This window comes from Brienomyrus brachyistius, unplaced genomic scaffold (assembly GCF_023856365.1).
Source record: "Brienomyrus brachyistius isolate T26 unplaced genomic scaffold, BBRACH_0.4 scaffold48, whole genome shotgun sequence".
NCBI lineage: Eukaryota > Metazoa > Chordata > Actinopteri > Osteoglossiformes > Mormyridae > Brienomyrus > Brienomyrus brachyistius.
In genome coordinates, this window is record NW_026042323.1 from 2,327,511 (window position 1) to 2,350,465 (window position 22,955).

Sequence of the window (22,955 nt, forward strand, 5' to 3'; positions counted from 1 at the left end):
CAAACACAATTGTAGTTAACAATCATAGTCCTTCAAATAACTACGTTTAGTCACAGTCCTTTGTGACCGTCTGGCCGGCGTAACTGATTTATTCGGTGGTGCCTCCATTGCTGTCCCTTGGGTTGGAATGTTTGTCGCCGCTGCTTCCCTGTTGTGTTCAAGATGTTCTTCTGGAAGACATCCATTCCCCACTGCAGCCGGATTCCCAGAGCATGTCACTGTTTCAGCTGGTGGCGTAGGCCCGACCAGTGGTTCTGTAACTCTAGGAGCTATGACATCTCTGACTTCCGGTCTAGCCAGTACCTGGTCTACATGTCTACGCCCAATGCTACCATCGCCCAACATGACTCTGTAAGACACTGGACCAGTGACTTTCACAATAAAACCTGGTATCCACTTTGGTCCATGACTGAAATTCCTTATAAGCACTGCATCCCCCCCTTGAAAACTTCTCTCTGATCTTTGCTTGTCATGATGTCTCTTTTGTACACCCTGCTTCCGTTGTATCTTAGTTCTAAGGTCAGGATGCACTAAGTCTAGTGTGAATCGTAATCTCCTGCCTTGTAACAGTTCAGCAGGTGATAACCCCGTGGTGGAGTGAGGAGTAATGCGGTAATTAAACAACACTCTAGATATTTTGGTAGTGATGTTCCCTTCACCTGCCTTCCTCATCAATGACTTAAATGTTTGGACAGCCCTCTCCGCACAGCCGTTCAAAGAAGCATGGTAAGGTGCCGAGGTGATGTGATCAATACCGTTCTTCTTCATGAATTCCTTGAATTCTGCACTCAGAAAACACAAAATTCTGCATCCATCCATTTGGAATGGGCATCCACCACAATCAAAAATATATGACCCATAAAAGGTCCAGCATAATCTATGTGTAACCTCTGCCATGGTTTACTTGGCCACTCCCAAGGATGGAGAGGTGCGGGGGCTGGCAAGTTGCTATGTTCTTGGCAAGTGCTACAGCCTTTCACTACTGCTTCAATATCAACATCTAACTTTGGCCACCAGAAGTAGCTTCTTGCTAATGCTTTCATTCTGGTGATGCCTGGATGTCCATAATGCAGTTGACGTAGCAATGCTTCCCGCCCCGGGGGCGGTACTACCACCCATGACCCCCACAATACACAACCATCTTGCACACTTAACTCAGATTTCCTCACAACATAGGGCTGGAAAACAGGGTCTGAGTTACTAGGTGGCCACCCCTGCAGGACGAACTGAACCACTCTGGACAGCACTGGGTCTTTGCGTGTCCACTGACACACTTCCTCTGCTACCACCAGTGCTACCTCCTCCATCAACAACACTCGATCCTCTTGCTCTCCCTTTTCTGATAGCTGAGGCAGAGGAAGTCGGCTCAGAGCGTCAGCGTTGCCGTGGTCTTTCCCAGGTTTATACACTATCTCGTACTCATATGCTCTCAAGGTCACCGCCCATCGTTGAATACGAGGAGATGCCATTTGAGGCACTGCCTTCATCTCATTGAAGAGAGACAGTAGAGGTTTATGGTCTGTACAAATTACAAACTTCCTTCCATATAAATATTTATGGAAGCGCTGAATGCCGAACATTACTGCCAGACCTTCCTTGTCTAGTTGTGAGTAATTGGCTTCCGCTGATGTAAGCGTCCGCGACATGAAACCGATGGGTCTCTCCTGCCCATCTGACATGCGATGTGATAGCACAGCCCCCACTCCATAAGGTGATGCATCACAGGACAGAATTAGTGGTTTCTGGCTGTCGTAAGGCACTAACACATCCGACGACTGCATGAGTATTTTAGACTCTTCAAAAGCTCTCTCTTGCTCCTCCGTCCATTCCCATTTGCTGTCTTTCCTTAACAGTTTGTGCAAGGGAAAGAGCAAGGTTGACAAGTTTGGCAAAAACCTATTGTAATAATTCAGCAGGCCCAGGTATGCTCTGAGTTCTAATACATTTGCTGGTGCTGGGGCCTTCTGTATTGCCAATACCTTGTGTGGGATGGGGTGGAGCCCCGAGGCATCCACCTGGTGTCCTAGGAACTCTGCCTCCTGTTCCATGAAGGCACACTTGTTACGCTTTAAACGAAGGCCTGCCTCTCGTAGCCGTCTCAAGACCTCGTTCAACGTTTCCAGATGCTCCCGGTCACTCTGTCCTGTCAGCATAATGTCATCTAAATAAACAGCGACATTAGGGATTCCTGCAACCAGACTCTCCATCATTCGTTGGAAAATTGCTGGACTGGAGGAAACGCTGAATGGAAGGCGATTCACCTGGAAAAGCCCTTTGTGCGTGTTAATAGTGACATATGGCTTGGACCCCTCATCCAGAGTGACTTGTTGATATGCATGACTCAGGTCGAGTTTACTAAACTTTCCTCCTCCTGTCAACTTCTCAAATAAGTCTTCCAATTTTGGTATCGGATACTGTTCAAGCTTGGAGACTAGGTTCACGGTGAGCTTGTAGTCTCCACAGATGCGCACAGACTTATCTGGTTTCAACACTGGCACTATTGGTGCTGCCCACTCTGAAAACTTCACTGGCTCAATTATGCCCAGTTTTGTAAGTCTTTCTAACTCACTCTCCACTTTCATTCTCATGGCGTAGGGTACTGGCCTGGGCTTGTAGAACTTTGGAGCAACGGCTTCATTTATGTATATTTTTGCTGGTGGGCCTCTCCAGGTCCCCAGTTCCTCTTTAAATACATCTTCATTTTGTTTCAGCACCTTCTGTAAGGTCAGGTGAGGTTGCTCCATCTTATGTACCTGTACACTGTTCCAACCCAACTCCTTTAACCATCCTCTGCCTAACAGGTTTGGCCCCTTTCCTGCTTCCACTACTATGTATAACTGCTTGACTATGTCCTTGTACTTTGCTGTAACGACTGCCCTGCCTAGTATAGCTACTCTTTCGCCTGTATATGTTTTCAATGTCCAAGAACAATCTTGCAGCTCCTGTGCATTTCCTGTTGTCCACAGTTTGCCATACTCTGACTTTGTCATAATTGTCACACCACATCCTGTATCCACTTCAAAATCCACTATTTTCCCATTTATCTCTAGTTGTGTGGTGATGGGGTCCACTTTTGTTATTTCCGAATCTTCCAGATTATGCATAGTAAACACTTCATCATCGCTGGCTTGCGTATCAGGTGATTCGCTCATGTGATGTGTTGACTGCCTTTTTTCCTTCCTACTCTCATTATCTACATTCTTATGCCTCCCTCCCCCCATAAATCGCTGCTTGCCAATGGGAGCTGAGGACTTGCACATCTTCTTCACATGACCTTTTTTTCCACAACCATAACATTTGTCATTTATGACCCGACAGTTTCGTGCCCAGTGATCACCACCACACCTATAACAAATCACTGAGGCCGCTTTGCCTTGCCCCATATTTACCTTATGCACCGACAGCGGAGAAGTATCTTTACTTATAGTACCGGCCAGTGCCGTCGATTGCAATTGCAGGTCACGAACATCTCTGTTTGCCGTTTCCATGGCTTGCGCGACTGCCAAAGCTTTGTCGAAAGTTAGCTCTGGCTCCGCCAACAGCCGTCTTTGTATGTGGTCGTCTGCGATACCGCACACCAACCTGTCGCGCAGCATTTCTTTTAACTTTTCTCCATAATTGCAGTGCTGTGCTAGTTCCCTTAACACCGCCACATACTCCGACACAGTCTCCGTCGCTGCCCTAATCCGAGAATTAAATTTGAATCTCTGGACTATTTCGCTGGGCTTTGGGTTGTAGTGACTGAAGCAGGTCCGTTAAGTCCTTATATGATTTAGCACCCGGTTTGTCTGGGCTCACCAAGTTCCTCATTAAACTGTACGTCTTGCCGCCGACCGAACTCAATAATATAGCCCTCTTCTGTGCTTCATCAGCAATGCCATTAGCTTCAAAGAAATGGTCCAACATTTCGCAGTATTCTTCCCAAGCCTGAGTCTGACCGTCGAAAGCAGTAAGTGTTCCTACCATTGAAGTAGCCATTTCGCCGCTTCCGTTAGCTTCTTCTAGGTGCTACTCCAGCTAAGATCCAGCGTTGCTGACATTTCACCCTATTCGTCCACTTCCCCGCGGCTGTCGAGTTCACCCGTTATCCTCGTCGCCAAATGTAATATTCTTTCATTCAAGAATAAGGCGGACCCCAGACTATGGAGGTATATCCAACTTTATCTCGAGAACACGTTGTCACCTAATGAATACACTTTTTAACAGCCATAGATTCACTCACCCGTGTTTACCTTTGCTCAATATATTAATATTGCCCCCTACAGTCTGGGCTGATTCTTAATATAACATTCCATCATCTACTACAGAGGGGTCCTGCCTTGTCTTAGACACTAAACTGTAATTCTTGAATTATTTATTAGAGCATCACATTTATTTAATAATTGTAATGGTGAGGTGATATTATTTATTGGGGAGTTTCTGTCTCTCTCTCTCTGCAGACTGTCAGGCTGTAGAGTCACAGAAGAAGGCTGTTCTTCCCTGGCTTCTGCTCTGAAGTTAAACCCCTCACACCTGAGAGAGCTGGACCTGAGTGACAATGACCTGAAGGATTCAGGAGTGAAGCTGTTTTCTGCTGCACTGGGGGATTTACACTGTAAACTGGAGATATTGAGGTCAGTATTACTGGGTATTCTAGATTAGATTAGATTAGATTAGATTCAACTTTATTGTCATTACACATGTATAAATACAGGGGCAACGAGATTCAGTTTAGCATCTAATCAGAAGTGCAAAGAGCAGCAAGTGCAATAAATATAGTATGTGATATGTATGGTTAAATGCAGTATGCACAGTTAAATGCAGTATGTACAGTTAAGAGCACAGTGAAGGTGGGAATAGATATATAGATATATATAATAATAGACTATAATATATATATATACACAGATGTACAATATACAGACATACAGATGCGCTATGTATGTGCTGTGATACTATAGGTACTATAATATATATATACACAGATGTACAATATACAGATATATACAGATGCACTATGTATGTGCTGAGATACTATAGGTACCATAATATATATATACACAGATGTACAATATACAGATATACAGATGCCCTATGTATGTGCTGTGATACTATAAGTACTATAATATACATATACACAGATGTACAATATACAGATATACAGATTCACTATGTATGTGCCGTAATACTAAGAGTGCTATAATATATATATATATATATACACATACCTAGATGTGCAATGTACGGGTGTGTTGTGTGTTTAGCGGGGGACTGAGTTCAGTAGTGTGACCGCTGTGGGGAAAAAGCTGTTCCTGAACCTGCTGGTTTTAGTCCGAAGGCTCCTGTTGGAGAAAGCGTCAGGCTTTCCACTCCAACCCTGCACACAGGACCAAACTACAATACAGTATATGTTGGAGAAAGCGACAGGCTTTCCACTCCAACTCTGTACACACCATTAATTACGAGACAACACACTTAGAGTTTTACTTGCACAAGGGTAACCACACTCTCTGCATGCTAGGCTACAAAGGAATGTGTTACAAAGGGTGGTTCCCCTTGGCACCTTTATTTATAGTCAATGGGGGGCAGGGGTCTTGGAGTGAGAACAAAGAAAAGACTGTGAGAGTAAGAAGAAGTTCTGGTTCTACTCAGGTAGACAACTATTTAAACACGTGCTCAGGATACGTGTAAACTAATATAATCTAAAGTATGAAGGTAAAGGAAAACAAAATAATGTATATACATATTTACACTCATTGCTGATTATACAGAAATGATAACAAATGATTACTAACAGTTTCTTCAACCTAACAGTCCCTCCTGTTTATCATGACAGTATGATCAGAAGCATCAGTATTGTACAAATTGCAAAAACACTTTCAGCACAACCGTCATTCAGATCACATCATCATCATTATTAAGAGGGCTAGACAAGGTTAGTAAATCCATTCGTTCTTCTGCAGTGTATAGCAGAAAAACAGAACTAAAAGTATTTTGTATCATGGAACGGAGGCAGGGTATAATACAAATGAAACAACAACATACAAATAATAATGTAACAAGAATGGGGAGTGAGAACTTTAGCAGTAACTGCCACCAGGACCCAGTAAGAAACCAATTCAACCATGAGGGGCCAGCATGAGGGTCTAAGGTCATGATCTTTTGAAGTTCTCGCAGACGGTCCAAGGCTGTAGTCATGTTGGGTGAGTGCACATTATCGGGAATATATGTACAGCAGGTATTATTTAAAAGCACGCACACACCACCTTGTGCAGCAGTAAGTATGTCTAAAACCATTCTATTCTGAATGACCATCTGTTTAATAGCATCTATCTCTCCATTCTGTTGCTCATTTATTATGATGGAGTTATTTATGAACAGCCCCAAACGATAATCAATAGTTTCTAATCGTAACGTATTCTTTGCTGTTCCTACCCAGGGAAAAAGAGACATTAATACTTTCTGGTCTGTAGACCAATGTTTGAACTCCTGGGGAACATCTGAACCCCAGACACTGTCATGAGGACGGAGAGAAGCTGTAGTTATGATGGACCGGCGCCTGCGGTTCGCTGGTGTAGACGACAGTGACACCAAGAAAGTATGGTCTGACACAAAGATTGGAGCGCAGACACCATACCAGTTATAGGGCAAAACGAAATATGCGCGGGGTCCACATAACCAAGCTACTCCTTGCACCCAGTAGGTGCCATTACTAAATCCACTTATGTTTACCGGGGCACCTTCTCCGTGTACTAGTATTTGGGCACAGTTGGTGGTGTTCCCCATATGATGGGTGCCGTTCATTTGGTCATAACACATTGAGTGATTAAATGTTTTAGGGTCCATGTTCAGGTGGACAGATAAAGGTAAGGATATATTTGACACTTTTATAGCAAAATCGATCCAAAACTGCTGTGCACATACGCCATTATCCAAACCAGCAGTATATGGATCTGTGTCATTTATTTTTATATTATCATGCTGATAGCCTACACCTGCAAAAGAGGCAGCACACTTTGCTTGTGACTTATTCATAGGTTTCCCATATATAGTTAATCCATCGGCATGAGATGGCATGTGGGTACAGACATAACAATTAGTTAAATTGTCTTTCTTTGCTGAATCATAAACATAACGGTACCAGTAATTTTGTAGGAAAGGATGGGTCTCATTTGTGGAGATAGGTCTCAGGTGGGAGCCGTCATGTGTCCATCTAGGTGGGCGAAACACCTGCTCTGGTGAGTGCAGAAGCAGACCAACAATTCCCATAAAGAGAATTACACCGAGAGTTACCTTACCACATCCCCACCCAATCAGAGCCATTCTAAATGGAGTGCAGATCAGCTGTTTTCTTCACCGGGTTGAGACGTCAGTATCCTATTGATTGCTGCGCCTTTGTAGCGGACTTCCACTGCTACTCCGAAGGTACAGAGGTCTCTGATACGGGCTTGATGGGCTTACAGTGACTCTTATGTATCCAGGAAGGTCGCTCTGCTATTTTCACCGCTGTTGGTGTTGTGAGCAGGACTTGATAGGGTCCGTCCCACCGGGGTGTGCTCCAATCCTTTCGCAACAGGACCTTGACCAGGATCCAATCTCCTGGCTGCAGATTATCCTGTTGAACAGAAACAGAATTTACTGGCAGACTACTGGGGTTATGTTTTTGTTGTGATGATAATAGCTTACGCATCCAATCGGCTAACGTATTTTCTTTGTCCGCTTTTCCTATATCACTCATTTCGGTTGCTAAGGGAAACGATCTACCATACACTATTTCAAATGGTGTCAATCCTGCAGGAGTGGGAGTTATTCTCATCCATAATTTTACTAGAGACAAACATTCTGGCCACGGTCTTTTTGTCTCTTCCACTGTCTTTCTGAGTCTTGTTTTAATGGTGCCGTTGGTCCTTTCCACTAAGCCTGCGCTCTGGGGGTGATAAGCGCAATGATTTTTTATCGTAAACCCGAGTGCTTGTGAGCAAAGGGACATGGTTTGATTCACAAAATGAGTCCCATTGTCCGATCTTATAATATGAGGTATGCCATAGGTAGGGAAATAATGGCCTACCAAACATTTTGCAACGGTCATTGCATCACAGTGTTTTACAGGGTATATTTCTACCCACTTAGAAAAGGTGTCTATAATGACTAGACAGTACTTCTTCCCTTGTGACCAAGATAATTCAATGAAATCCATATGTACAATTTGAAATGGATACTCAGCTGCGGGAAACTGGCCACGTTTTGGCCTTATGTTGCCTTGTGCATTGTGTTTACAGCAAATTAAGCACGCTCGACAAAATTGTTTTGCATAATCAGAAAAATTTATAGTATAAAAGTATTGTTGAATAATATGTACCATCCCTCCTGTTGAGACATGGGTGTTTCCATGGCTCACTAAGGCAGCTGTCTTGTATAAATTTTTTGGTAGGATGGGCTTGTCATTCATATAATAAGTTTTCCCTTGCTGTATTGCTCCTCTCTTAATCCAGCTCTGTATTTCTGTTTTAGGTGCATGAGTCTGTGCATCACATAGTACATCACTATCTATCAACAAGACATCTGTAACATTTAAGGCAGGTTGTTTTTGTGCAGCACTTTTTGCCGTCATGTCCGCAAAACTGTTTCCTTTAGCTATTGCGGAAGCATCAGTTTGGTGTGCCTTACATTTGCATATCGCAAGGCAATATGGTAATTGCACAACATCTAACAACCTGAGTAATAAGTTCGTATGAGTTAAAGATGTTCCTTGCGATGTCTTGAATCCTCTATTTTTCCACACTCTTGCATGGTGATGAACAGCTCCAAACACATATTGACTATCAGTGTATATTGTAAGTGGCTTGTTTTTGAAGAGCTCACATGCCCTAATTACAGCATAGAGTTCAGCCGCTTGTGCTGAACAAGCAGGGGGAAGTGCATTGGCCTCTAACACTTCAGTAGATGTAACTACAGCATATCCGACCTTGTTCTTCCCCATGTCATTTTTTGATGCTGATCCATCTACAAAAACAACCGTTGAATCTGGTATTGGGGTCTGTAAAATATCTGCTCTTGGTTTGGTTTGTTCTTCCACAACTGCTTTGCACGAATGTGGCTCTCCATCTTCCGCTGTCGGAAGAAGGGTGCTAGGGTTGAGAGGACCACATCGCTGTATTGTGATGTTTGACTGTGAAAGCAGGAGTGAGACTAGGGTCAGATGTCTAACATGTGTGAGGAATGGCAGTGGCGTCTGCAGTAAAACTAAAGAAACTGAATGTGGCACCTTCAAAGTGAGTGGGTGACACAACACTAATTCTGCTGATAATTTCACTGCTTCTGCAGCAGCTGCACATGCCTGCAAACACTGCGGAAAACCAGCTGCCACTGCATCTAATCGTTTAGAATAGAACGCTAATGGCCTCTCTTTTGCGCCGAATGGCTGTGTTAATACTGCCTTCATATACCCTTGATTTGCATCAACACATAGGGTAAATGGTTGTTGATAATCTGGCAGAGCAAGTGTCACATTAGTTTGTAACATCATTTTTAGATTTGTGAATGCCAATTCTCCTTCTTTTGTCCACTGAATTTTATCTTTCAGTGCCATGTCCTTCCCATAAATCAGGGTTTGTAAAGGTTGAACGAGTGCAGCATAATCAGGTAACCATTCCCTGCAATAATTGCAAAGTCCTAAGAAGGACATCATTTGCTGTTTAGTCTTTGGCTTTGGTGCCTCTTGTATTGCCTGTTTTCTAGTTTCTAATAACGATCGACCTTGTTGGGAGAGTTTATGTCCAAGATATATAACTTCCTCTCTGCAATACTGTAATTTTTGTTTTGATGCTTTATGTCCTGTATCATACAAATGCTGTAACACTAACAGTGTGGCTTCTTTGCAATGCTGTTTTGTATCTGAAGCAATTAATATATCATCTACATACAGTAGCACTTGACTATGGGATGGTATTTTACAGGAACTCATTGAATACCGTAGTGCCATTGTATATACATGTGGACTTTCTGAAAACCCTTGAGGGAGTCTAGTGTATGTGTATTTATGTCCTTTATAAGTGAAACCAAATAAGTGTTGTGAATCAGGATGTAGTGGTACTGAGAAAAAGGCATTACTCAGATCCACTACTGAAAAATACTTCTTGTCAGGGGACAAGGAATTTAACAAAAGGTGTGGATTAGGCACATCTGGTGCAGCATGTTGTACTATTTCATTTACTGGTCTTAAATCCTGCACCATGCGCCATTTCCCTGTATGTCCCTTCTGGACGGGGAAGATAGGAGTATTGCAAGTGGCCTCAGGAGCCTCTCGCAATATTCCTGATGCCAACATATCCTGCACTACAGGGGCTATACCTTTCTCTGCTTCAGGTTTTAACGGGTATTGTCTAACTACCGGACGGTGTTCTGATTTCACAATTACTTTGTAAGGTGGAAACCCCTTTACCAGTCCTACATCAGCGGGGGAGGACGACCACAACCCTTCCGGGAGGCGATCTAGATCTGGACATGATCCCTCCTCCAGGGTTGGAAAAATTTGTCAGGTTGGGTCCTGCAAGTGTGTGGTGAGGGTGGTTTGAACTCTCCATCCCAAAGGAAACCGCCACACATTGTGTTTTTTGTCATAGCTCCAAAAGGAGCCAGGTACGGGTTGGTAGTCATTGTAACTGTGCATGGAATCTCGTAAGAACATCTCTACATCCTTCCACTGCATCTGAGGTGGTTTTGATAGAGATACGTGTGGTGTTCCCCCTCTGAACACAGCCTGTTGTTTTTTAGATAAGATGACTGAAGCGGCAGAAAAGCCAGTAGTGGAGTTAACATATATATGTTGTAAGGTGATACAAGTGTCTTGAAGGGCATGAAACGTTTTGTCATAGGCATAATCTGGTCCTGGGGTGCCTTTGTACCACATAGTGACGTGTAAGGCATCGCCAGGCATGAACTGGGTTTGTTTAGGGGACTGCTTTTCTCTAGTTTTTCTCAATATTTCACGTGTCTGTGCTGTCCCCCCCAGATCTAGGGACCAATAATACTGTGGAGCTGACATGCCATGTATCACGAAAGTTTGCTTTTCTACTATAGCCTTCATGCCAGTGGGTGTTGCAATCACACTAATACCCATTTGTATCATAAGATCCCTTCCTAACAGATTGACTGGACATGAAGGGCTTATTAGCACTTGGGCGTGACATTCTAACTCTGTTTCCTCATCTTTTATGCTAACTGGATTTGTCAATTTATGACTTTCAGCTTGGCCTCCTGCAGTTCGGATATTTATGGAGGACGAAGAAAAGGTGACCCTTGGAGGGCTAGTGGTTAACACTGTTCTACAGGCTCCGGTGTCACATAGGCACTCATATATTTTCCCATTTATAATAAGCCTTCGTTTTGGTAGTTCTTCAAGTTGTTTTAGTGCTAGCAGTTGGCAAACTGCTTGCAAATCTATCTCTTCTGTCTCATCCTGTTTCTGCAGCTTATCTGGCTCTTTTGATAGTTCACAGGCTAATTGTCATTGATTCTCTGTGGAATTTGGGTTGTTTATAAACTTGGTTCTACATTGCCTAGCTAAGTGCCCAAGTTTTCCGCATGTCCAGCAAGTGTTATCTTGCTGTAATAAATTTCGCTGATTGCTCCTAAAAGCACCTCTCCCCCTTCCTCGGCCTCGTGACCTTCCTCTGAACCCTCCCCTCCCCGGAGGATTCATATGTATTATTGCAACAGTATCATTAGCAGCAAACACTGCGTCTGATTTCTGTTTTTGTGCTGTATGGGCGTGTTGGGCATATTCTAGGGCTTGCTGTACTGAACCAGTATTCTGATGTACCCAATGTTTATCTATGTATCTCTTCAGTTCAGGTTTTAGCCCTGTGATGAACGCACGTTTTAACTGTTGCTGATAAACTCCTCCATTTTCCTCATTATAAGGAATTCCTGAATTCCCTCTAAACACCACTCTCATCCTATCCATAAAATCCTCTGGCTCTTCTCCATCTTTTTGCTTGCATTGTGCAATTCTGCCATAATCTGCTCGTCTCATAAACACTGTCTCTATCCTTCCATGTAATTGCTGCATACTCTGTTGCAGAGCTTGTGAATTATGTGCAAGTGGTTGATTGTCTGGTCCATGACCAGTAAAGTCTCCTGCTACTCTTCCCCATTTATGATTGAACAGCTGTCTTAAACATTGTAACATTTCTCTACCATTCAGGTGGAAACTGCTCTGTAGTTCCAATATTGCTGTCCAAAATTCTGGTACCCCTTCATCAACAGGAGGTATTCCCTTTAATGCTGCCGTTCTATCTTCAGCTGTCCATGGTCTATAGACTAACATTGTTTCAGGTCCTCCATCTGGCTCTCTATTAGGGTTTGCCACCTCCACTAGGGGGCATTGTAATTCTATTTCTTCCTCTTCACTATCAATATCAATGCCTTCATTTCGCGGATGCCATCGAACCTTAGCAGTAGCTAGATCGCGCACAGGGTATAACGTAGGATCTCTACTCCTAGTTATAATGGGGGAAGAAGGAAGAGCTGATGACTTCTTTGGTATTGTGCCCGTAGCTGATGGTTGTTTTATTTCCCTTCTATCTACGGGTTGCATGGGGTCAGGCAATAGTGGTGGTGTTGGTGGTCTATTTTCTCTATGTTTTATTTTGGCCACCGTCTCATCATCTAAAGTGACTAGAGCGGCTGCAGTTAATTTATCCTTTCTATCATCCTTTTTCTGCTTTCTACGTACATCTCTTAACTTACTTTGTTCCAACCAATTATCTGAATACTTATATTCTTTTTTCCTTTTCTCCAATTTTCCTTTCTTCAAGGTTTGTAACATTTCTAGTTTTAAATTTCCTTGTAATTTTAAGATATCTGGAGTGTGGAGTTTCCCTTCAAACCCATGTTTTCTTCTCCACCTCTGATTACTTATTTGTCCTGAACCTGGTTTATATCCTTCCATAAACTTCTCATCTCCCTCTAGTTCAATCCTCTTACTCTGATTCTTTCCCATTTTTTTTTCTTTCCCGTCTCCGCACTACACAGGTCCTGGGTGGAAATTCACTGGTACGAGATATATGGGAGGACACCAATACGGCCTTCTACTACACGCTGTTCGTGCAGCGGTATCGGTTTTCAGGGATGAAACCCGTCCTTGATCCTTCAATCACCAGTACTTCTTTCCCACCAGGCAAAATAAGAAATGGACTGACAGAAGCAACTCTAAGCCTCTATAATAGTCTTAGTCCAGTCATTCACACAATACATGCATGTTCATATTTCGCTTAATTACGGCTAAGCCTAACCCCTTTTCTGCTTAATTACGGCTAAGCCTAACCCACGTCAATTGACCTGGTTATTTCGCTGAATAACCTTTGTTGTCTCACCTGTCCTGTGTGCCTGTGTTCCGCCACCGAGGTCCGTCAGACATCACCAGACGTCGAGCGCAGTTCTAACCACCGGCCTGATGACGAATTCACGTCACAGGTCTTTCTTGCACCCGTCTCCGAGTGGCTGTCGACAGACTTCGGTGTCGCTCCTCTCGGTGCGCTGGCGATGTCGTCAGGTGTCCTCGGATCCGGCTCGAAGGACCAAATAATATGTTGGAGAAAGCGTCAGGCTTTCCACTCCAACCCTGCACACAGGACCAAACTACAATACAGTATATGTTGGAGAAAGCGACAGGCTTTCCACTCCAACTCTGTACACACCATTAATTACGAGACAACACACTTAGAGTTTTACTTGCACAAGGGTAACCACACTCTCTGCATGCTAGGCTACAAAGGAATGTGTTACAAAGGGTGGTTCCCCTTGGCACCTTTATTTATAGTCAATGGGGGGCAGGGGTCTTGGAGTGAGAACAAAGAAAAGACTGTGAGAGTAAGAAGAAGTTCTGGTTCTACTCAGGTAGACAACTATTTAAACACGTGCTCAGGATACGTGTAAACTAATATAATCTAAAGTATGAAGGTAAAGGAAAACAAAATAATGTATATACATATTTACACTCATTGCTGATTATACAGAAATGATAACAAATGATTACTAACAGTTTCTTCAACCTAACAGCTCCTGTAGCGCCTTCTGGAGGGGAGGAGCTGGAAGAGTTTGTTGGCTGGATGAGAGGAGTCCTTAAGGATGTTGCGTGCTCGGCGTAGACATCTCTTCTTGTGGACATCCTCAATGGCAGGAATTGGAGTCCCTATGATTCGTTGGGCGGTTTTTACCACCCGCTGCAGTGCCTTGCGGTCAGTTACAGTACAATTCCCATACCATGCTGAAATACAGTTGGTCAGGATGCTTTCTATCGCACAGCGGTAGAAGTTGCCCAGTATGTCAGCAGACAGTTGGTTCTTTTTCAGTGTCCTCAAGAAGAAGAGGCGCTGATGGGCCTTCTTGACCAGGCTGGAGGTGTTGGTTGTCCAGGACAGGTTCTCTGAGATGTGTGTCCCCAGGAATTTGAAGCTGGAAACCCGTTCAACAGCCATGCCATTGATGTGGATGGGGTGGTGGGTGTCTCTCTTCTCCTTCCTGAAGTCCACAATGAGCTCCTTGGTTTTGGAGGTATTCAGGAGCAGGTTATTATCAGCGCACCATGCAGCTAGGTGTTTTACCTCTTCCCTGTAGTCAGACTCATCGTTGTCACTGATGAGACCGATCACCGTGATGTCATCTGCAAACTTGATGATGGAGTTGGATCCATACATAGGCCTGCAGTCATGGGTGAAAAGGGAGTAGAGGAATGGGCTCAGCACACAGCCCTGTGGAACGCCAGTGCTGAGTGTAATGGTAGTAGAGCAGTTATGGCCTGACCTGACATGCTGGGGTCTGTCGGTCAGGAAGTCCGTGATCCAATTACAGATAGAATTGTTAATACCAAGATCCCCAAGTTTAGTGATCAACTTAGAAGGGATGACTGTATTGAATGCTGAGCTGAAGTCAACAAACAGCATTCTTGCATAAGTGTTCTTATTGTCCAGGTGTGAGAGTACACAGTGAAGCGCTGTGGATACAGCATCCTCTGTACTCCTATTGCTTCGGTAGGCAAATTGGTGAGGATCCAGTGTGAGGGGCAGGCATGTCTTGAGGTGTGCCAGGACCAGTCGCTCAAAGCACTTCATAGCTATAGGCGTGAGTGCTACAGGGCGGTAGTCGTTCAGGCACATCGGTGATGAGTGTTTCGGCACTGGCACTATGGAGGTGGTTTTGAAGCATGCTGGTACTGCTGCCTGGGCAAGGGACAGGTTGAAAATGTCTGTAAAGACCCCTGTAAGCTGTTCAGCACATGCCCTAAGCACACGTCCAGGAATGCCGTCAGGGCCAGCAGCCTTACGAGCATTGATACGGCTCAGTGCATCATGTACCTCTGTGTGGGTGAGTGTGAGGGTATGGCAGTCATCAGAGTGTGGGGTTATGGTGGACTTTTCCTTATTGTCCTTGTCAAAACGAGCGTAGAAGTCATTCAGCTCATTAAGGGAGGACACGTTCATGGCTGTCTGTGTGGAAGTGCTAGGCTTGTAGTCAGAGATGGCCTGGATGCCCAGCCACATGCGACGGGGGTCAGAGTTGACAAAGTGCTCCTCCACCTTCAGTTTGTAGCTAAGCTTGGCCTTGTTGATGCCCCTCTTCAGTTCTGCCCTGGATGTACTGTAAGCCTGTGCGTCACCTGATCTGAAAGCTTTGTTACGTGCCTTTAGCAGAAGTCGCACTTCCCTGTTCATCCATGGTTTCTGATTTGGATACGTTGTGATCTGCTTCTCTGTAGTAACACTGTCAATTGTGGTGCTGATGTATTCCAGTACTGAGTGTGTGTAACAGTCAATGTTTATATATGAGTCGAAGGTGGCCCGAGAGGCAAACCTGCTCCAGTCCGTGTCCTTAAACCTGTCCTGGAGTGTAGAGTCTACCCCCGCTGGCCACACTTTGATGGTCTTTACTGTTGGTTTCACACGGTTGATTAGTGGTGAGTACTTGGGGGTGAGAAACAAAGAAAGGTGATCTGACTGTCCCAGGTGGGGGAGGGGTGTAGCTGTGTAGGCCCCAACAATGTTTGTATAAACATGATCCAAAGTTTTATCCCCTCTGGTATGGCAGGATACATGTTGGTGAAATTTAGGTAGCACTGTCTTTAGGTTGGAGTGGTTGAAATCCCCTGCTACAATAAATGCAGCCTCGGGGTGAGCAGATTGTTGTTTGCTAATGGCTGCATATAGTTCTTTCATAGCAAGCTTAGCATTAGCATCCGGTGGGATATAAGCAGCTGTTATTATAGTGGAGGTGAACTCCCTCGGCATATAAAATGGTCTACACTTAACCATGAGATACTCAAGGTCAGCTGAGCAATGTTTTCCAACAATGACAGAGTTCGTACACCAAGCCTTGTTAACATAAATGCACAGTCCTCCGCCTCTTGTCTTACCGGAAACATCAGCTGTTCTGTCCGCCCGGAGAGTTTGGCGTCCGACTAGCTCAATAGCATCGTGAGGTATACCACTGTGTAGCCATGTTTCCGTAAATATTAGGATGTTACAGTCCATAAGTCTCCTGTTGTCGGTGATCCAAAGTCGTAACTCATCCATTTTGTTCACCAGGGACCGCACATTAGTGAGGAAAATAGTGGGTAAGGAAAGCCGATGTGGTGATAGCCTTAGCTTAGCTGTTAGTCCTCCGCGTTTCCCCCGCCTTTGTTTACGGTCTCTGCGCCGTCTTCGAGCACTTCCGGTCGGCCGAGTAGCCTGCAAAGCGTCGGGTGTTCTTCTTATCTCAGGGATGAGACGAAGGCTACTGATAAAACAGTCGGAGTTGTGCAGATCTATATCCAAAAGCTCTTGTCGGGTGTAAGATGTAAAAGCGAAGCTGTTCTGAATGAACTGACCCGAAATGAGCAGAAATATAACTGCTATTTTGCAAAATCTGAAGAGACGCTGAGCCTCGCGTGACGCACGCGCCGCCATCTTGGTCAAAAATCTACACTGTAAACTGGAGATACTGAGGCCAGTATTGCTGGGTATTCCACACTGTAAACTAGAGATACTGAGGTCAGTACTACTAGGTATTCCACACTGTAAATTGGGGGTACTGAGTTCAGTATTACTGGGTATTCCACACCGCAAACTGGAGATACTCAGGTCAGTATTACTGGATATTCCACACTGTAAACTGGGGATACTGAGGCCAATATTGTATGGTATTCCACACCGCAAACTGGAGATACTGAGGCCAGTATTGTGGGGTATTCCACACTGCAAACTTGAGATACTGAGGCCATTATTACTGGATATTCCACACCGCAAACTGGAGATACTGAGGCCAGTATTACTGGATATTCCACACGGTAAACTGGGGATACTGAGGCCAGTATTACTGGATATTCCACACGGTAAACTGGGGATACTGAGGCCAGTATTGTGGGGTATTCCACACCGCAAACTGGAGATACTGAGGTCAGTATTACTGTGTATTCCACACTATAAAGAGGAGACAGTGAGCAATAAGCTAAGGGAAAGAGAGGAGGGGTCCTGCCTTGTCTTAGACACTAAACTGTAATTCTTGAATTATTTATTAGAGCATCACATTTATTTAATAATTATAATGGTTAGGTGATATTATTTATTGGGGAGTTTCTGTCTTTCTCTGCAGGCTGTCAGGCTGTAGAGTCACAGAAGAAGGCTGTTCTTCCCTGACTTCAGCTCTGAAGTTAAACCCCTCACACCTGAGAGAGCTGGACCTGAGCTACAATCACCCAGGAGATTCAGAAGTGAAGCTGCTCTCTGCTGTACTGGAGGATCTCAGCTGTAAACTGGAGAAGCTGCAGTGAGTACAGAATATGCATTTTGCACAAAAGTAACTGGACACCAAGAAAACCCACAATGCCTTTCTGCAGTTACATAATAAACAAACACAAACAGCTTCTGTTTTCTTCTCCTACTTCCTTATATCCCACAATCTTATCAGCCCTCGATCCATGCTAGAAATAATTAAGCAGTGAAGCAGTAAATATCCATTCAACCATATACTGTAATCCATGCAAAACATTTGTGTCGGTTAGCAAAGTTAACAGCACTGTTACAGATAAACATGTTGACTTTAACGTGTTATGGACAAAAAAATAATGGACACCAAACAGAATCGGAATGATTGTTAAAATGATTTTTAATAATTTAATTGTTTTCTGAAAATCCATTATGTCATGGCCCTTATTCTCCTCATTTGAATACAGTGTTGCAGTGTAAAAAGTGGATTTAAAAGTGTTTAATTTTTTTAAGGGTGGGCCGGTGTGAACTCACAAAGAAATGCTGTGAGGCACTGGCTTCAGCTCTCAGATCAAACTCCTCACCCCTGAGAGAGCTGGACCTGAGTGACAATGACCTGCAGGACTCAGGAGTGAAGCTGCTCTCTGCTGGACTGGGGGACTTACACTGTAAACTGGAGATACTGAGGTCAGTCTGACTGGGTATTCCACACTGTGAACTGGAGTTACTGAGGTCAGTCTGACTGGGTATTCCACACTGTAAACTGGAGATACTGAGGTCAGTCTGACTGGGTATTCCACACTGTAAACTGGACATACTGAGGTCAGTCTGACTGGGTATTCCACACTGTAAACTGGAGTTACTGAGGTCAGTCTGACTGGGTATTCCACACTGTAAACTGGAGATACTGAGGTCAGTCTGACTGGGTATTCCACACTGTAAACTGGAGTTACTGAGGTCAGTCTTACTGGGTATTCCACACTGTAAACTGTGGGTAGTAAGGTGAGTATTACTGGGTATTTCACACTGTACGCTGGAGATAATAAGGTGGAACATAGCTAATGATTTAAAAAAAAAAAGCAGGAGTATCTAAGTCTACAGGTTGACTTAAAAAATAACATTAGACTCGCTACAGTAAGTGGAATGTCGAAAGGAAGATTGTATTGGAGGCTAAGGATGACATTAAAAGTTTCATCCAATATTTTAACTCCAAAAGAGCTCTAAAAGGTGAAATCACTGATCTGCAGGATAGTAAGGGCCTTATAATTGAAAATGAAAATTGATATAGTAAATGAGTTTAATGATTATTTTACACGGGTGTTCACAGTAGAGGACATGATTAACTTACCACCATTTAGTACAAATACAGTGTCATATATAAACAATATACAGTCCCTCCACAATTATTGGCCCCCTTGTAAAGATTTGTAAAAAGGGTTAGAGAAAAATCCACCTTTTGGCAAAGCAGCTTCATCTCACACTGAAAAAAATGAGAAAAATCCAGCCTTTCATTGAAATAAATTTATTCAAAAAAAAACTCATCCTTCATCAAGAAATAATTATTTTCAACAAACACACATGTGCTACGATTATTGGCAGCCCTGCTTTTAATACTCTGTACAGCCTCCCTTTGCCAGTATAACAGCACTGAGTCTCCTATAACATTTTATAAGGTTGGAGAATACAGAGCAGGGCATCTGAGACCATTCCTCTTTACAGAATCTCTCCAGATCACCCAGGGTCCTCGGCCCTCTCTTGTGCACTCTCCTCTTCAGCTCAGCCCACAGGTTTTCAGTGGGGTTCAGGTCAGGGGACTGAGATGGCCATGGCAGAAGCTTGATTCTGCGGTCAGCTGACCATTTTTTTGTTGATTTGGACATGTGCTTAGGATCACCGTCCTGCTGGAAGATCCAATGAAGCCCCAGTTTTTGTTTCCTGGCAGCAGCAGCCAAATTTTGATATAAAATGTCCTGGTATTTCATGGACCCCATAGTGCCATGTACCCTAACGAGGTTTCCAGAGTTTTTGGAGGAAAAACAGCTGCACAACATCACAAAACCTCCACCATATCTTACAGTTGGGATAAGGTTCATTTCATTATAACCATCCTTCTTTTTACGCCAAATCCACCTTGAATGTTTATTGCTAAAAAGCATTTTTGTTTCATCAGACAGTTGAATTTGATTCCAGTCAAAGTTGTATATTGTTTTGCAGACTCCTGGCACTAACATTTTAAGTAACTGACAGAAAAAGCTTCTTTCTGTCATAACTTTCAAAACGTCTGTTAACATGAAGGGGGCGTCTGATGGTTTTTTGGAGACGTGGTAACACCAAGATTTTACTTTGTCTGGTAATTGACTAACAGTCATCCTTGGGGATTATTTGTCTCTCTTACGATCTTCCTCACTGTATGTGGGGGCAAAATAAACTTGGGTCCTCTTTCTGGCAGGTTTCAAACAGTTCCAGTTGATTTCCACTTTTTAATTATTGCCCTAAGAGTACAAATGGGCATTTTAAGGCGAGTGGCTATTTTTTAATACCCATTCCCTGACTTATGAAGGTCAGCACACTTCTCCCTCATTTGGTCTGTGTGTCTCTTATCTTTCCCATGTTGATGGATGACTAAGGGAATTTGGCCTCTGTGTCTCCTCATGTTTGTACCCCAGTTACTCAGGAAGTCATGGATTACAGCTTGAAGGTTCCTATTCACTCCAATCAACTCAAATATGTATAATTTACATAGGAAACATGCTTCAGTTACATTGTGTTCACTATAATTTGCAGGGCTGCCAATAATCGTGGCTCACGTGTTTTTGTTAAAAATAATTATTTCTTGATGAAGGATTTGATTTTCCTTCAAATAAATTGGTTTCAGTTAAAAGTTGGATTTTTCTAATTTTTTCCGTGTGAGATGAAGCACCTTCACCAGAAGGTGGATTTTTTCTTACCCCTTGTACAAAGGGGTGCCAATAATTGTAGAGGGCATGTATGTATAACTGAGGCTGATGTGGTACAAAGCCTAGCTAAGCTCAAAATAAAGCTGAAGGCATCTTACCTATAGTTTTAAAATAAATGAGGGTTATTATTAGCCAACCTTTAACTTTACTGTTTCCAAAATCCTTATTTGCACGTGTGGTACCTTATGATTGAAAGTATTCTAATATAACACCCATATTCAAAAAAGGGGATAGATGTAATCCAGAAAACTACAGGCCAATTACTTTAACTTGCATAACTGGTAAAGTTATGGATACAAATATCCTGGATACAAATAACATTCTGAGGGGTAGCCAACCTGGATTTAGGAGAAATCGATCCTGTTTAACTAATCTACTTGAGTTCTTTGAGGAAGCAAAAATAGAAATTAGTCACAAAATGTACTTAGATTTGCAGAAGGCCTTTGATGTTGTCCCCCTCAAACAGATCTTGCTTAAGATCAAAGCTGCAGGGATTTTAGGAACTGTAGCAACTTGGATTGAAAACTGGTTAACAGACAGGAAGCAGCAGGTAGTTATTAGAGGCACAATGTCACAGTGGGCCTGTGTTCATAGTGGGGTACCGCAGGGTTAAATTTTAGGACCACTATTGTTCCTATTTTACATTAATGATATTGAAACCAATACATACAGTAAACTAGTTAAATTTGCAGACAACACCAAGGTGGATGATGTAGCAAATACTGATCTAGCAGTGGAGAGGCTACAACGGGATCTTGATTTAATTAGCGACTGGGCTGAGCTGTTGATGCTTCCATGTCCCACTTTCACCAGTGTGGGGAAGCAATTAAAAAGGCCAATAGGATGTTGGGTTGCATCTCTAGGTGTGTGGAGTTTAATTTAAATGAGGTGATGCTAAGATTATACAATTCCTTGGTAAGACCCCACCTAGAATATTGTTTTAATGTGAGAGGGGGATATAGGGCTGTTGAAGGAACAATCAGGTTCTCTTTGGTCCGTTCAGAAATATTTCTTAAAATATATAAAAAATTATGATATATTTCATAAGCATTGCTAGGTAATCGGGGGCGGCATGGTGGTGCAGTGGTTAGCACTCTGCCTCACACTCGGGTTCGAGTCTCTGCCTGGGTCACATGTGTGCAGAGTTTGCATGTTCTCCCCATGTCGTCGTGGGGTTTCCTCCAGGTACTCCGGTTTCCCCCCACAGTCCAAAAACATGCTGAGGCTAATTGGACTTGCTAAATTGCCCATAGGAATGCGTGTGTGAGTGCATGGTGTGTGAGTGTGCCCTGCAATGGGCTGGCCCCCCATCCTGGGTTGTTCCCTGCCTCGTGCCCATTGCTTCCGGGATAGGCTCCGGACCCCCCGCGACCCAGCAGCATAAGCGGTTTGGAAAATGGATGGATGGATAATAATAATAATAATAATAATACATTTTATTTATAAAGCCCTTTACATCCCGAGATCTCAAAGGGCTACAAGTTAAAATAAAAGAGACAAAATAAACAGTTTAAAAGTAAACAATTTTAAAACCTCTAAGTGGAGAAACCAAAGGTTTTGTTAAAAAGAAATGTCTTTAGATGCTTTTTAATGCAGTCAATGGGTTGTGGTGCCCTCAGGAAGTCAGGGAGGGCATTCCATAGGCGTGGAGCAGCAGCACAGAAAGCCCTATCTCCCATAGTCTTCAGATTGGTTCTTGGTTTGTGGAGGAGGTTTGCCTGCGTAGAACAGAGGGAACGTATTGCACATTGTGGGTTGATAAGTTCTTTGAGGTGGGGGGGAGGCATGTCCATGGACGCATTGGTGTGTAAGAAGCAAAACCTTATACTCAATCCTGGCGGAGACGGGAAGCCAATGAAGTGAGTGGAGAATGGGCGTGATGTGCTCATGTTTTCGCACTTTCATCAGGATCCTCGCTGCAGAGTTTTTGCAGCTCTGCAGGCTCTGGCTGGGTATCCCAAAGAGAAGTGCATTACAGTAGTCCAGATAAAGGCATGGACCAGCTTTTCAGCATCAGATATGGAGAGAATGGGGCGGAGTTTGGAAATGTTCCGGAGATGGTAGAAGGAGGTCTTGCAGAGGTGGTTGATATGGGATTCAAAGGTGAGTTGGGGATCCATTTTTACGCCAAGATTTGTGACCGTTGATGAGGGAGAGATATTGGAGCCAGAGAAGATGATACTGGTTATGGGTGATGATTTTATCTGGTGAGGGGTGCCGACCAGAATGGCCTCGGTTTTGGAGCTGTTGAGTTGAAGGAAATTGTGATCCATCC

The 22,955-nt window shown here is 43.6% G+C and overlaps 2 protein-coding genes across 2 annotated transcripts in view; one reads left to right on the forward strand and one right to left on the reverse strand.

The window, feature by feature from the left end:
* LOC125723380 (NACHT, LRR and PYD domains-containing protein 12-like) overlaps positions 1-22,955 on the forward strand; it is an 83,235-nt gene that overhangs the window by 46,754 nt on the left and 13,526 nt on the right. The window contains exons 12-14 of the mRNA XM_048999913.1: positions 4,440-4,613; positions 17,611-17,784; positions 18,237-18,410. Coding sequence (XP_048855870.1) covers positions 4,440-4,613; positions 17,611-17,784; positions 18,237-18,410 — 522 coding nt within the window. The remainder of the gene's footprint in view (positions 1-4,439; positions 4,614-17,610; positions 17,785-18,236; positions 18,411-22,955) is intronic.
* On the reverse strand, positions 5,461-14,043 carry LOC125723393 (uncharacterized). Its single transcript, XM_048999983.1, has 2 exons — positions 13,356-14,043; positions 5,461-7,594 (listed from the first exon to the last, which is right to left on the reverse strand). Exon 2 carries the CDS (start codon positions 7,300-7,302, stop codon positions 5,875-5,877), a length of 1,428 nt encoding a protein of 475 aa, XP_048855940.1. The 5' UTR covers positions 7,303-7,594; positions 13,356-14,043; the 3' UTR covers positions 5,461-5,874.